The sequence below is a fragment of the Glandiceps talaboti genome, chromosome 3 (genome assembly GCF_964340395.1).
Source record: "Glandiceps talaboti chromosome 3, keGlaTala1.1, whole genome shotgun sequence".
Classification (NCBI taxonomy): domain Eukaryota; kingdom Metazoa; phylum Hemichordata; class Enteropneusta; family Spengelidae; genus Glandiceps; species Glandiceps talaboti.
The window spans coordinates 23,779,735-23,797,462 of record NC_135551.1 but is presented as its reverse complement, the minus strand read 5'-3'; the positions used below and the strand labels follow the sequence as shown (position 1 = coordinate 23,797,462).

Here is a 17,728-nt window from a genome sequence, read left to right as displayed (position 1 = left end):
ACATTTTTCGTTGTGGGTAAAAATGATAAGAGCCAGGTACACATGTGAGTCACTGCATGGTAAAGTATAGGTTAACATCAAATTTTGGTGCATCGCAAGAAATTACTGTGCAACGATAGCACATCAGATATGCTCAGAGGGGCACACTGATGTGCTATTTGAACATAAACTTTTTAACCAAAATCATTGGTATTGATATACTAAGATGTGTAATCTTGTAGTCTCACTTCTAATCATTATGATTTACTCATTGCGATAGTGGTCCTAAGAGTACACTTTACTACACTAAAGTGTTTATTTCAATTCAAAGCACTCAGCATTCCCCATGCAATACAAAGATAGGTGTTTTAGCAGTGAGTAAATTATATCCAGACTGACATTGCAATGACCTTTCAATGACAGAATTATGGCATTGAATTCAATGACCCGGAGCATTGCTTGAACAGAAATTTCAGTAGAACATGAAGGTCATTACCGTGGGAAAACTATGGAGATAGTATAGCAGTATAGAGATGCATTTTATGTTTTAAATAGATATCATTGCTCTGTATCGGTAATTAGATGTTATTCCAAAATATTTCTCTTCGTTCAGCCAAGGAAAATACGAGTGACTTAAGGGGGCTTTGGCACTATGAGTCACTAGATGAGTATTTATTCCCTAATATTTTTCTTCACTCAGCCGAGGAAAATATGAGTGACCTAAGGGGGCTTTTGCACTACAAGTTGCTACACGAGGAGTGATAAAACCCCTTAGGTCATGAGTATTATCCTGCTGAAAGAAGAAAAATATTGGCAAATAACCTAATTATAGTGCCAGTAATATCAAAGCAAAATCGGTGAAAGGAATGACGTGACTCATATTTTGAACACATCAGAACCAGTGACATAGACACACATTGGTATGACATAGATGTGAGTTGTCCAGTGACATAGACACACATTGGTATGGTATAGATGTGAGTTGTCGTGATGTAGAACAACCAGGGTAAAAATTCCATATATTTTGGCCTATGCATGGTATAATACATGTATGTACTTTTCACATACTAATTGTCAACCATCAGTACAAAATGTATTTTTCACAATAACTACATGTTTTTGACCAAACGGGTGTAGTTATACATAAAATGGACAATCTCGAAGCAAAAGTGTAACCTATCAGAAATAGTGAAATGAAATGTGTCACCTACTCTTAATCAATAAATGTATGAGGATACAATATTTTTTTCTTCAACCTCATAAGTAAACCATTGACAACTGCCTTTATTTGTGTTTCTATCATGTTTATGTAGTTATGCACACAAAACGTAGTAATGATAATATTCATTTATTCGCAGAAATATAGATATGTAGGATACAATGTACTAATAATAAATGATTATATGATATTGATACTAGGAAAAGGAAATTAGTAGTACACACGTAGTTGACTAAGTCTAACTCAACTTACAAGGGGCATTACAGTACCAGTCTTTTTGTTGTTGTTGTTGTTGTTGTTGTTGTTGTTGTTGTTGTTGTTGTTGTTTTAAATTAACATTGGCAACTCTCTCAACGTGTGTTTTCACCAGTTTTAAACTTGTTGGCTAAAGCACAAAATAATTTAAGTTACAAACTTTATAATTGTCCATGTTTTTCAGGACATGATATATAATGTTTTCACATTTTATTTGCAATTTGTTGTTGTTGATGATGTTGTTGTTGTTGTTGTTGTTTTAAATTAACATTGGCAACTCCCCCAAAGTGTGCTTTCACCAGTTATAAACTTGTTGGCTAAAGCACAACATAACTTAAGTTATAAACTTTATAATTATCCATGTTTTTCAGGACATGATATATAATGTTTTCACATTTTATTTACAGTTTGTTGTTGTTGTTGTTGTTGTTGTTGTTGTTGTTGTTGTTGTTGTTTTAAAATTAACATTGGCACCTCTCCCAATGTGTGTTTTCACCAGTTTTAACCTTGTTGGCTAAGGCACAAAATACTTTAAGTTTGCTTTAAGTTACAAAATTGAAATATATAATTGACAATGTTTTTCAGTTTTCTGAATTCCATCAGACAGCACCGTTTTATTTTATAGATCAGATAATAGGATTTGTTTTTCTTCATATTGATAGATTTCACCGTTATTGAATAAAGTATATGTGAGTAGGTATTGTATTAAAATACACATGCAATCATATGTGTCATTTGAAGTCATTTGTGTTTGCTTGATCAAGAAGGTATTTTGTAAATTAGCCTTATTTTCAAATCTTTTCGATCAAAAGAAATGGCTCCATGCAAACTCCGTGTGTGTGTGTGTGTGTGTGTGTGGGCGCACGCGTGCTAAGATAGGAACATGATGAAAGTGGCACAAGCTGTTTTATAAGCTTAACTCGCGTGAAAATACTTGCATAAAATAAGACACTTTCTTTCCAGACATGTTCATACAATATAATACATTACATCATAGAATCGTTTACATATGATATCTTAATACCAGGTTTGAGTCCAGTCAATTGCATGTGATAGCTACGTATGCTTCAGTAGTTGGAACACTGTGAGTATCTTTTACATACACAATGCAGCAACAATCACTCCCAAAAAGTGTACAAATTAAGTTTATGCCCCTCAAAAATCACTCCCAAAAAGTGTACAAATTTAGTTTATGCCCCGCAAAAATCACTCCCAAAAAAGCGTACAAATTCAGTTTATGCTCCGCATGTCACATTCGCCTTTATGTGAGAATCCCCAAGCTCAACATACACCTATTTAGCATCATTGTATTTCAAATGTGTCTAGTTGTTTCTTTCCTCGATATATCGACCCATATCATGTCACCATGGAAACCATTGTCATCTCAACAACGCATTGTGACGAAACCTTGGAATGATTTATTTAGTAATTAATACCAAACAATTCGTTTAATTATTTGCTTTATAGTCCATAACACTATGAAGACACTACCATCCTTCACACAAATATCAATTTTAAAAAAATGGTATTATAGTATAGTGTCTTGCCTTATTTCTCCAAAATTAAAAAGTATATAGAAAATTTACTTCAAAGCTACCACACGCTTATCAAGAGTTTTACGACCCGCGTAATATGAGAGGACGCAAATATGCACTGGTCGCTAAAAAGACTTTCACGTTATTAAATACATCTCCGCAGCAAACAGGGTGAGAACTTATCAGAGTGTTCTGAAACATATAGCGTTATTATTTTGTTAAGACCATAATTTCCTTTCTTTTTTAAAATTATTTTTTCAAATTTTCATAAACCGAAAAGTCATTGTCTTTGTTAATATACTTATATTGTAACTTTATATTGTTCATAAAATCGTATCAAGGTCAATGGCAACCACGTCAAATTCCAAAAAAAAGTGTTGAAATAATAACATTTACCATTTATTTCATTTCTAAAACGCTTCCTCTATTTCAAAAATATTCAAAAGCGCTGCATAATAAGTTAAAAGATACTGAAAGAAAACCATTTTCTAGTGGCCTGACTGTGTATGTTATCTTCAGTGGGAATAATGGAAGTCCAAGTATCAGTGAAATTATCACCATATTGACAATAAATCTGGTGGAAAGCCATTTGAAGTCTAATCATGGGCTTTTATGAGGTCTGGTATTGCAGCCATCTGTAACGTCGTGATATATAGCTCTATGAAATCACATGAAGGGTGATTGCTAAAATCTCATCTGCCGGAAAAGCTGTGGACTGTGATGTTAAAGCTGGGCTAGCTGTAACTGGAGTATTATTTTTTTCCGATCAGACAACCAACAATATATTTACTGAAAATTGTTCAAATACCAATAATTAGCTATATAGACAGTGTACATTTTAATTAGAGGCCAGTTTTATCTATAAGTAGTATAGTAATTTGACATTGGGGCGCTGATTTTTAGGTATGGACGCCAAAACCAAATCAATTGGATTAATTGTACCATATTATGTGTAGAGCTGTACAAATACATGACCCAAAGGTGTTTCAATACTGTTCACGGTATACGATATTACGAATAATTCAGTACATCTAACATTTTATAAAAACTGTTCCGGTTGCAGATAGCGCAGCTAGCTTTAATAGCGAGACACAACGCTTTCAAGTAGGCTCATTGTTTACTTTGCGTTGCTCTGCTTTACTTTACTTTACTTTACTTTACTTGGAAAGAGTCATGGTATCCCGACTCTTATTAGTACAGATTGAATTAAGACATCGAAATATTGATGGGGTATTCAGTGTCATTTGACTCATCGGGTCATTACATGAATATAAATTGCATATAATAAAGATCGTAATACCAAAGTACAATGAGGAATTGAAGAAAGTCTGTTTACACTAGTAGATAAATCACTGTACAGTATATACCGTACAGTACAGTACAGTACAGTACAGTACAGTGCAGTGTTGACTTTTACAAATCCTCAGACAGAGTCAATAAGAAGTTAAGCCTGTAATGAAATAGGACTAGATTATGCATTGCTTGGCTTGGTCTTGTATGGATAATAGTTAGGAACAAAAGAACATTTTCATATAAATGTGTGTGTGTGTGTGTGTGTGTGTGTGTGTGTGTGTGTGTGTAGTATGTTGTTATTGTGCAAGTTTGTTTTTTGTACGAGTTTGAAGCAATGAATATAACTGATAATGTTTTATTGTATATTATTTTATATTGTATTGTTTTGTATTGTATTGTATTGTATTGTATTGTATTGTATTGTATTGTATTGTATTTTATTGTATTGTATTGTATTGCACTGTACTGTACTGCACTGTACTTCACTGTACTGCATTGCATTGTATTGTACTGTACTGCACTGCACTGTATTGTATTGTACTGTACTGTACTGTACTGTATTGTTTGTATTGCATTGTATTGCATTGTATTGTATTGTATTGTATTGTATTGTATTGTATTGTATTGTATTGTATTGTATTGTATTGTATTGTATTGTAATGTATTGTATTGTATTGTATTGTATTGTATTGTATTGTATTGTATTGTATTGTATTGTAATAAGTTTCAAATAAGCCTACAATTCGTACTCGTTTGTTTAGACACACGCTGGGCTTCAGTTCATTCACTGTAGTAGAGTTTTAATAGTAATTTGAACGGATAGTATACAACATGACAAATTAAGGCGTTTATACAAGCAATATACCAAGACATTCTTGGTCGTACATACAGATGACATGGTTTATAAGTTACCTATATCGATGCACGTAACCACAGAACAGTGCTATCCAGTTTTTATTATTAAATCATAAAAGTTAGCAGAGAAATATTGATTACAATAGTATAGTGGCGTCATGTTTCATCTCTGACTAATTTCATTTAAAAATCTTGACCGTTTACTTTACTGATAAAACGTAACAAGACAAGGTTATATGACTGATTGGGTGACTCCTATCCCTTGACCTCGCTTTTTGGTTTTAGTCATCGACTATAATATATTTTAGTTGCTTTTATGAAAGCTGATACTATTCACAACTGATTGTCATCATTTTAGTGTGTAAAATGTATGTATACCGGTGATTTATGACAGCCAACAAACAATCGCGTTACAGATAATCAAGTTGTGACGTTAAGCCGACAAATGCGTGAATAGGCAGCGCCCAAACAGGATGCACTTTGAGAAGCCATCGTATCTGAATTTTGCCGTCGGCTTAGGATTGGAAAAAATATAGTTTTTGAGTGGGTGTTCTCCAATATGTGATCGTCAACTGTTAGACTTATTCTAAATTGCGAATATTTGTCTTTATTAGGCAAAATAAAAAAAAATAATGTGTTTCAGATAAACCCGACCAACTCTAGTTGAAGCCATCGACCTTAAAACATATTTTGACATTGAAAAGAGTAAAAAAGGATGAGAATTTACTTCTATACTTGTACATTAGAAATATATTGTTATATTCAAAACCGTAAAACGGCAAAAAATAATTCTTTTTTACCAGTAAATTTTCTCGTTGTAAAATGATCCCTTCCAGAGAAGCCACGTCTTTTAAGACCATAAGTTGAATTCATACAATACTATACAGTCTACATCGTGTACTCCACATATAATTGCTGTCATTTACTTCATTTACATCTCATCAAACTATCAGGAAAATATCTTGTCTAATAATAAAACAAAATAAAATTTCCGACCTTCCTACCCTATTTTCTGAAGTCATGTTATCGGAAACAAAGTTTTTATTTTTTATTTTTTGCCTTTGCATCAGTGGTATTATAGTCTAATTGTAATTGTTGGTGTGTTCAATGTTATCAGATACACGATGGCCAACGTCAACGTCATTGCGTCGCCTGACCTCTTCGGGTCGGATCCTGGAATGTACTGCACGTGCACCATCAAAGCATTTGAATTACAGGTTGTCATCCCTGGTGAATAAAACTGAACATATTTATGTACGTTTTCAAACATCATAATCGTAGGGTCAAGTTCATATCGTCGTCAATGAATTTGAACTTGAGAGAGAGAGTTGTGTTTTAAATAACCACTGCAAATAAAACTTTTGAACCTCATGTATGGTATGAGTTATGTGACGTCAGACTTGATTCAGTCAACATGCATACAGAGGCTCATCAGTGATATTTCATTTATTTATTTGGATACTTTCTTATTACAATTTGCACTTCGCTGTGATACCATCGCAATGGGTGTTTTCATTCAAATGTCTTAACGCCGCGAGACGTCAGTTAAACTGAATTAGCTTGGTTGTTGTCATGGTTTTCGTTGATAAAGATCGTGTATTAGTATCGGAATGGTGAAGAACGTGTGGCATGGCACACGCTTTGGGACTAAAATATAATTAGCCACAGCCCGACAGCCCCGCTACCACCAGACTATGAGTGAGCATATGGAGATAGCTGCAGTTAAATATGGTGCTAACATATCGATAGCATGTTCCATATAGTCATGAAATTCATGAAAAAAATGAAATTAATTAAGTCGAAAATTGATGGGAAATATTGGTAACATGTGTTGAATTATCTTCAGGTACACTGCACTTGTACCTACTCAGAATTGTATCATCCATTTATTCATCATTTCCAAAACAATTTGCAAAGTTAATTACTATCACCATGGGGACAAAAAAGGCAATGAGTAATTTGACTCTGGTCGAATAGCACTTTGCTAACTACAGATTACATGACTGATACATGCGTACCTTTTTCGTCTATCTGTTCGAGTTGCTTGTGGTGTGATGACAAAAGTTTAGTTTTAGAATAATAACTTCAGTTTTAAAAGTGAAAATATCACGTGTACATCATTCTAGAAATACCGGACTAAAATGGAGAGGGTTATTCTATTGTTTCTAGGTTGTTCGATTTAAAGTTGTTGTCAGCACTGCTGCATGCTGTACACTTTTACTCACTTCGCTGCCAAATTGTAACATACGTCCAACATCACTGTCAGGGCACTTAAACCGGCCGTATAAAGTAAATAATTTAGAAAACACCGCGTGCTGTATATTAAAACAGAAGACCTGTGAGTATGTCTTCGATTGAATTAACTGATAACCATTGAGGTCTGGTATACATCATGTAGTGCTTGGCGGCAATCAAGGCTCTGGTCGCACTCCATAATCTAAATCGACGGGGTCATTCATTTGTTCTGCCTTGTGGTTATTCTGTTACTTGTTCCTCCAGAAAAAAAATGACACTCAGTTGAAATATATCAAAGACTGTGCAAAGTAGTTGTGTATTCGGTAACAAAGAGACGTGGCTGGATATTCAAACATTACAGTCCTCTGAATTATTAATTTGTGCATTTTTGTATCCGCATTCCATTCCATTCCTTTTCATTCCATTCCATTTCATTTCATTTCATTCCATTCCATTCCATACCCTGCAAGCCGATCTATCCGAATTGTCATTCAGCACCACACGCTCCTGCTTGGTGTCATTGTTATTGAACACCAAAGGGAGCGTGGTACCCCTCGGAAGCGTTTTATTTTGAACTCGGAACACTAGAAAAGATACGAACATGGTATAGGTGATGTCAAGCATGTTTTATACAAAACTTCATGTTAACTAGCTAACTACCATATTGCATTGGATCGTAGTTAGCACTGATACCTTGAAATGGGTAATTTAATTTTGATTATTGTCATTTATATATCCAAACATATTTTTTATTGCCTGTTCCACTTTAAAAAAATATATCAAAAAATCCCATCACCTTACCTTACCTTACCTGTGTAAAATATTGGAATCAGTCAGAAAAGTGATGTATCATGAAATATCACTAGAAAATCGATATGTAACATTTATGAATGCCCCCTCCCTCCCTCCCTCCCACCCACCCACCCACCCACCCACCCACCCACCCACTCACTCACTCACTCACTCACTCACTCACTGATCACTGCGTTAAATACGTAACGAAAAATCAGAGCCTTGTGAGAAATCTCACACTTAAAGCCCAAGTAATTGTTTCGATAACTTTTACCAGATGAGTTTAAAACATTTTCAGTCCTTCTTCAGAGTCTGATTTCTTGATATAATTGATTGTACTTTGTACAGTGGCACGTTTGTCAACAAACTTTGACTTTGTGATGTTGAGAGAATAATAATACTAGGCGACAATACATACTGCAGAAAGTACAACGACCTATTCTGCAATAAGACCAAAAAAAATATGAATGCAATTGTTCCAGTATGTACCAGGGTTTTGAGTAGGTACTTTTCCTGTACAGTTGATGATGACGAGCATCGGTGAGGCTTGAAATATCCCAGGCAACATAGTGGCGGTATTTTACACTTGTATTCTCTTCGTTTCTATAGGGACAGATCTTGGAAGGTCATATGTCACTTAAATTGATCAGTATGTTACTTGGAGTTATATAAATATTTAAGAAGAATGTCGATTTAAGCACTTAAGTTATTTGTTTATTTCTGTAAATTGAAACGGACACGAGTCCAAATTGCTTTCCCACAATAAGCTAAAGATTTATTGTTTATTACACTGATATCATGTCCTAACTTTTCTACATGGAGAAAACGATATGTCTGCCTGTCTGTCTGTGTATGTATGTATGTATGTATGTATGTATGTATGTATGTATGTATGTATGTATGTATGTATGTATGTATGTATGTATGTCTGTCTACTCGCATACATGTATGTATGTATGTATGTATGTATGTATGTATGTATGTATGTGTGTGTGTGTGTGTGTGTATGTATGTATGTATGTATGTATGTATGTATGTATGTATGTATGTCTGTCTACATGCATACATGTATGTATGTATGTATGTATGTATGTATGTATGTATGTATGTATGTGTGTGTGTGTGTGTATGTATGTATGTATGTATGTATGTATGTATGTATGTAATTTAATGCGTGAGTGTGTGTTCATGTAAGTTTGTGATTGTGTACATGTATAACCAATTGAGAATTGGTGTGCAAACTTTGTATAATATCATGAATTGAGATGTAGGAATGAAAGGCAACACAGAGATGTCTATTATGGTGATTCAAATCTTTGTAATTCAATCAGTGTATATATGAAAAGTATACACAGGGGGTCTACACCTAACCACTATATGGCAATCTGTCTAGAGCTGCCTACTAAAGATGTCCAATACTACTTGCTGCCTACTGACAACCCCCTTTACGCTGCCCTTTGACTAGTAATATAAGACCATATTTTCATGTTATCAATGAAAACCAACTTCTGCAGATAAGACTTCTCACGAGATGAGAGCCATCTTGAAGGCAGTTCCAATAACTGGAGTTGATGCAGGCTGTAAGGTCCGGCAAGAAACGGTTTTTGCACTCCAAATGTGTGTGTGTAAAATCCGACTTCTGTAAAAGGATATTCCTGTTATATTCACTCTCCATGTTTGTACAGAGAGAAAGTGGAAGACTTCCAGCAGTTTTGATGTGATCAGCCGGGTTCTGTTGCAGTCACGTTGTAGCCGATCATTGAGAGAGCTAATACAATCCAGTCCACTCGAAACCTAAAACTTTATTCTAGACCTACAGAGCGTCCGGGTTCAACCTATTGGAAATAGTAGCGGATATGATGCATAAGCTTGCATTTCACTGGTAAGTATATCTTAAAATTATATATACATTAATACTTTGTAAAAGGGATATATATATATATAGTTTATCTGAACATGGGAAGTATAACGTTTATGGATAGTATTGCGTGGATCACATCAAAGTATGCACGAAGCCGGTTTTCAATATAAAGGCATAGTGCACCGATTTAGGAAGTACCGGTATTTTATTGCAAGTCGTTAGATTTTGACTATATCACTCTGTTTTGACATATTTGACTGCAATCAAAGTGTTTACATCCACGACCTTGTAACATTCTTGGAACCGAAAGTGACTCATTTATTTGTTTTTCAACAAAGTGGGACTTTCTCCAACAATTACAGTAAGTCGATACAAAGAAAAACTGAGGGGCTTTTATTTACTTGTTATTTCAGATTCGTGGCGTCCTCGACCCTCTGCGTAAGTTCTTCCAGATTGTTGGGAAAAAAAACTAGACCTTTCACAGAGCGCGGACTGGAGACCTTCGTTGAGTGTCACTAGTTGGAAGAGAGATATTACAGCACGTCTTTGTCATGACCTTTTGTGGCTGGATTCTGCTATTTGACAACTGCATATCACAAGTAGATGAGTGTATGTCTCATTGAACTAGAGGGACTGATAAGTCTTTTATTTCGCTTATTTGACGTGATTCTGGCCTATTTTGTGCGACTGACATCGAGCTCCGGAGATATCAGCGACCAGCAGGCTGCAAAAGGACCAAGTAATTGACGTGTGTCAGTGCAGTTCGTCCTTGAACAACATGTTGTAGAAAACGGTGGCATGTCATCACTGGGCGCAATGTCTATGTGTGGTATGTTAATGTAGCGGGTAACGACATGTGCCCAAAACACTTATTCGGTTTATTATACTTGATAATGTAATATAATTTATTTATATTCTGTGGACTTTCTCAGTTTTTATTCATTTTTCAACATGTCTGCCGACAACATTACTTCGAACGTCACAAATCAGACTGAAGTTGTGAACGAAATTACGAACGCACCCATGCCAATGATGAATCTACCGATACAGCTTGTTCTGGTTGTGCTGGCGTTAGTCGGGTTTATAGGAAACGGTCTTGTTTTGGTTGTCTACGGTAGAAAACGACGTAAAACTAGTCCACATTATTTCATAATGACTTTAGCAGCAAACGATTTATTTATATGCGTGGTGATTGTACCCTATTTTATGTATAGCCACATCGTCCCGAATTTCAGAAATGCTACGGCGTGTCGGATTTTTACGTACATGTGGTTCGTCAGCATCGCTTCTTCGATACTGATTACAGGTGTTATCGCTCTGGATCGATATTACGCGATTTGTCGACCGCTAGACTTTAGCTTCACTCCGAAGAAAGCTAAGATCGTCGTAACGGTTTGTTTCGTTGTTTCGGCAGCTGCAGCAACACCAGTGTTCTTCATGTACGGGATTAGTTATCGTGAACGGTACGGCACGTACATCTACATGTGTGACTACGTCTGTCACCCGAAAATTGACCTTATATTTTACCGTACGTTCTTCGCGTTGTACTGTTGCCTTGTTTCGGTTACTTTGTTCCTGTATACAAAGATAATGATAACAGTTAGACGGAAAAGCAGACTACGGACACAAACCCTAGGATTACAAGTCAGAGATCGCGACTGCAGTATTTTTAGTTCGAATATGAGCGTGTTCAGTAACGGGAAAGTTGGAAGCAGACGTGAACGACTTAAAAGCAGGGAAAGTCCAACGATGCGACAGAATAACTCGCGCAATCACTCGTTTGACAGTATCGAAGGTTTTCGACCTGCCCCGAGTCCAGTAATTGAGAATGAGTCGGAAAGTAGTGATACTTTAGCCAGCTTGACACCGAAAGGATCCATCCATCGGGTGATAACCGAAGAAAGCTACGTAACGCTTGGAAATAATGCTATACAAGAAACGAAATTTGTCACAAAGGGGACCCAAATTGTCAAGGAAATTGATACAGCGATACAAAAATGCGAGAGCCCCATCCGTTTGAACGACCTACAGGACGCCAAGGAAAACGACCGTGATCCAACTTCAACACATCCACGAAGTCTCTACAAACGTCAAAGTCAAGCCTCAACGTTGTCTTGGGGCGATCTTCCATCATCCGGCAGCGGTAGTCGAGACAGTCCGTGCCGCGGGAAATCAGGACCAACAACGGTAAGATCGCTGAGCCGAAGTAAGACCAATTCACTGTCCCGTCGAGCTGGCCTCGATCGAACGGTACTCATGCTTATGTTAGTTACTATAGTATTTGTGATATCATGGATACCGCTATTTGTTTTTAGTTTTATCCCAGCCCTAAATTGGAGAAACTACGATACTTATCCGTCTCCAGTTAAACTACTCGTGTTCTTATATTTTATTAATAACTTTATGAACCCTTTCATTTATAGTTTTGTAAATAAAAACTTCCGTCAGAGTGTCAAAACTGTATTTCAGGGTCTTAGACAAAGTGAAAGTTGTAAATTTTGTGTCAAAATATTTAGTCATCACCGAACTTAGCTTTGAGTGTACAAAATGATTGATTAAATGCCATACCGTGCCTTTTTTGCTGCTTTGGCTTTCCTCAAATTTAGAATGCGGATCTGCGTTGCACCATGTGCCACGGTCACAAAGTTGGCATTTTTTGAACGCTTAATTGTTCTTCGAGTTGGTTTTTTATTTTAAGTTATTTATGTAGTGGTTAATGTATCAGAATGATAGGAAATACGAGGAAAGTAAATGATATGATATGACATGAAACAGATTCGAAACGTCAACGTCCGCAGAGGAATATGCTAAGTAAAGTGACATAAGGGGCCTCGCCACTACGAGTCAAAGATAAGTACCTACAAAAAAATGTCATGAGTATTTTCCAGCTGACTGAAGAAATGTATTTGCAATAATACAATTATACTTGCACAAGCTTTCATTAAGGGAAAACTGGTAGGGGGATAGCGATGGTGAACGTTTAGCCTTATCTTTCGATTATTGCAGTAGCAACGATGTAGACCCGCTATCTCTTGGAATAATCAGGGTATAATTCCATAATTTATTTTCGATGACGTACAACTTGGTTTGCGCATGTGAAAATTTTACCTGGTGAGTTTCGCGATTCCAATTTCTAGTTCAGTCATTTGGAATCAGTTCTACTAGTCTTTTTCTATAATTTCCTGTTCGATATGCACTTATACAACTCAAGTTTGAACTATTTATGGTTATCAACAAGTTTTGATTTTGATGATGTTTACATTTGTCATCATTTATGGTTCATAACTATTGATTTGAATGTTTATCTTTTGGATTTCGATATCTTCAATGTGTTCAAATTCTTTACTTTAATTTTTTCTGTGTATTTTAAAAATTTGTGTGTTTATATTGATTTTGTCTTTAGTTCATCAATATATTCTGTGTTTATTATAACATTTTCGGTGTTCGCCATGAAAATGCACATTATTATTGACTCAAGTTTGAATTTAATTATGATGAAAAAAAGTGTGTACTTTTTTTCATGAAATGCTAATTTTTCCTCTTATATGCAAATCTGTAACAACTTTAATTAGACACAAATCGTATACTAGGGATCGTTTATATATAAACTACATGTACTTAGTACCATATCGGTAGACAACACTATATATGACACACAGCCACACCCTCCGCCATCACCCACACCCACAGCTACACACCCTCCCATCAATCCCCCCCACACACACCCCAACATACACACACCCACTAACTTCTTCCATCACATATACAAGTAACCGTGCTCAATGTTGCAACAATAATCGATTACTGTAACAAAACAAGGTAAAAGCACCCAACTAGGTCTCACTCTCAATCTTACAAACCTTCAACAGATATGTAACACTTCACAAAAAAAGAAAATGAAATCTTGATTAAATCATGAATTATTATATCAAATTATCAATACACTTCTCTGATTTTGTTACTTATTTTAATTTTAAAGAAATTCGTGATCAGACATCATTGGTTGTGAAACCTTGCCTACTTTTCTAGTCCTTTTTACACTAGCTATAACTCATTTTTTTCAATCACTTTACCAACAATATTGTTCAAAAATTAATAATTAGACATTGAGCATAGTAATTAGAAGTCAAGTTTATCTATAAGTAGTTAGAAATCGTGATCGCCGTTGAGGGCGCTGATTTTTGGGTGTGGACCCAAAATTAATTTGATTGGATTTATTGCACCATACCATTTTACAGTTATACACAAAAATAAACGTTTAGGCACATGCAATTCAATTCTGTTCAGGGCGTAGTAAGTAATACTATTTCACAAACCAGTTTCAGAAGCAAACAAACAAATAAATGAATAAACAAATAAACAAACAAACAAACAAACAAATAAACAAATAAATAAACGTTTAGGCACATGCGATTCAATTCTGTTCAGGGCGTACAATATGACTATAAGTAAGTCATAATATTTAACAAACCAGTTTCGGAAGCAAACAAGCAAACAAACAAACAAACACACAAACAAACGTTTAGGCACTGGCGATTCAATCGTGTTCAGGGCGTAGAACATTACTATAAATAAGGCAATAGTTAACAAACCAATTTAAGCAAACAAACAAACAAACAAACAAACAATGCAGCCAGTACAGCTTCAACCGTATTCCCCAGGGTAATTATACATGTTGGCCTAAAAACTTGCAAAAACTGAAACAACTAACAAAGTGTAAAGTTCTAATGGAGATCATTGTAATTTGTGAACATACTGATGGCACTGACACTGTATCCCAGCAGATAATATTTCCCAACACCAAATACCAACTTGAACTATGCTTTCAAACTAACCCTTTATCTTACAGAAGAATTTTTGAACTTCATACAATGATCTGTACAGTCTCCAACCTTTACCGAGTTTTGCGTGTGAGATAAAATTCAATGTAAAAACACACCCCTTCCTCCAAACACCAACCGATATTTTTTCAATTACTTTTTTATCTTGAAAAGGAATGTTGAACTTCCATTGTACTGTCGTTGAAGTTCATTCTTGGATGGGTGTTGCCAAATCGATCTAGAAACTGTATCATATTTCCTCCTTAAGTATCTTTATTACATTTTTTGGGGGTTGTAAATTCCTCGATTTATCACAAAACAGGGTAAAACTTGAAGAAGTGTGGATCACATTCTTGTCCTAATATAATACACAGTTTCTGGTCAAACTGTACATTGTTTATGTATGTTAATTATCAAATAACTTGATATCATAGGTAATATATCCTCTTTCATATCTACCAGTATTTTTTCACTTTCAGACATCAAAACACACACGGTTTTTATCTTTTTTTCACATTTTACTTTTTAATTTTTTTTTCATGTTGGGTACTTATGTGTTATCGCCACACGATATTTTAAGAGGACCATTTTTTTACTTTTCAATCGATCAAACTGAGGCTTGGTGTAATCATAGAATTCGAAGTGTCAGTAACTTTAAACTTCTCAGGTCCACTTTTATGTCATTTGGACATGTGGTGAGCGTAATCAGATATCACTTGAATATATCACCATTACTACGTCCACTATTATATAGTCATTGATGTCAAATTTAAAAAGTGAGTCATTGTTAATACTACTAATTGGAGGAGGGTTTTTTTTTGTCACAGGTCAGGATTATAGAATTATGCTGTAGATATGGCGTTTGTTGATGCTGTTTTCTTTTAATAAAGAAACATATTTTCGTTCCTGAAGCTGCACTTAACTGTAACTGAAGTACTAGATTTTTTGCGATCAGGCACAATCACTATAAATTGTTCAAATGCCAATAATTAGACATTATATAATATGTCAATTAGGGGTCGAGTAGTACACTAACAGGTGGAAAACACGATCGTGTTAGGCCGTTGATTTTAGATTGCGACCCAAATTACACCATGTGACGTGTACAACTACACAAATATGTTTACTCACAGATGATTCAATATTTACGAGTACATCTTACAAAAACCTCAAAAAAGTCCCAGTTACAGCTAGTGTAGCATTTTCAATACTTGAAATGATTGATCGAGATTTAGAGATTTTCTTTCTCTTCAAAATTTACTTCTCATGTTTGAATGCATTAAGTTATCTAATTATATATCATTTTATTGCTCAGCGATTATATCCATGCGTACGTGGAAATGAAATGAAAGTTCTTCTAAATGAAGGCTTGTTTTAATGTTCTTGATTGTTTCATACATAAGATCAGGGGAACAAAGCGGAGCTCGAAGTTGTATTTCTCTTCATGTCCGGGGACTACTTGGAATAGTAATTTTCACCAATCATGCATTCTCTGTAGTATAAAGTTATAAACAGTTGGTTAATATGGCCCTGCTGCACACCTACGGCGAAGCATTGTAAATAAAACAACATTGGGAGCTACATGCATATAGCTTCATACCGGGAAACACATAATGAACTACACCTGAGCTTTGATGGTGTACATACAGGTGCTAGGAATATGCCTCTCATAACTGTGTTTATTTTCCATGATGACTCTCCACAGTTGACAACTGCAGGTCTTTAGACCACAAGTTGTTATAACTCTTTTTAGAGTCGCGTGATGCAAGGTTGGTGAAGTGGCTTTTCACGGCTCTCTAACCTGAAAATGTGGCTAGATAAATCCAGCCTCGCCTTTGTTCCTCTTTAATCTTTAATTGAAGTACAGTGTGCGTATAATGTCGAGTTTTAATTTAAGTTCCTTAAAAAGCATATATTTGCTTAAGCTTCGGTATCAGTTCAATTCAATTCAATTATTTTAGTAGATGTGTTCGAAATATTAACCGATATTTCTAAGTCAGTTGTGACATGTGTACCCTTTATCTGTGAATATTTACTCAATATATCTTTTCGTCATATGGATTTTAACAATTTATTTCATCAAACTAGCATGTATATGGTTGTTTTGTATGTTATTCTGGTTTTGATGAAAACTTTTACTTATCTCAATAAAGTTGTCTTAACAGATAATGAGTGATGAGCTATTTACTCTATGTAAAACGAATACATCAGGGTGAAAGCTGAACCAGCTGATTGTGCTGAACTCCACACCCTGTAGGATCTCAGACGTCGCTTCAAAGTTTGCACCAGTCGTCGTTCAGGCTGCATCTGTATCGCATCGTTGTACTAAGTTCTTGCACCTTGATCGAGGTCACAAACTCCATGTATTAATGAAATTTAAAACTTCATGATTATGTTGACAGGTTCATTCATAAATCTCTGCCCGTTTTATTAAAACAATATTATGTCGTATAAAGTTACTTTCACTATAACTCAATAGTAAACGTCGCCGAGTACTAGTCAACGCCCATATGCTGACTCATACTGAGGTTCTCAGTTGTGATAAAAATGTTAGCACTTGTGTACCCGAGTTAGTTTATTTATCTTCAAAAGCTGTAAAACTTCTTGAAGCATTGCAGGTTTATGTACCATACTCCGTCCCAGTTTCATATTAATTAGTGAAGCATGTTGCTATGTTAGTTATTAACCTTCCCAGGTACACATGTACACGGAATCGTGATGCCAGGCCCAGACTTGTCGAAGTCTTACTATTTAGTTTGGATAGCTTTTAATTATTGGAAGTAAGACTATGACTACTTGCAGCCTTAGTGGGTAATATTTATTTTCAGTTTTCACTAAGTTTCATTATGTCAAAATTTTGTCTAAGTTGAATTTGTTGTTTTAT

At 35.3% G+C, this 17,728-nt stretch overlaps 1 protein-coding gene across 1 annotated transcript; it reads left to right on the top strand.

Moving 5' to 3' along the window:
* The first annotated feature begins 10,975 nt into the window (after nucleotides 1-10,975).
* Nucleotides 10,976-16,570, top strand: LOC144433243 (uncharacterized). Its single transcript, XM_078121552.1, has 2 exons — nucleotides 10,976-12,211; nucleotides 16,550-16,570. Exons 1-2 carry the CDS (start codon nucleotides 10,976-10,978, stop codon nucleotides 16,568-16,570), a joined length of 1,257 nt encoding a protein of 418 aa, XP_077977678.1.
* Nucleotides 16,571-17,728: the final 1,158 nt, after the last annotated feature.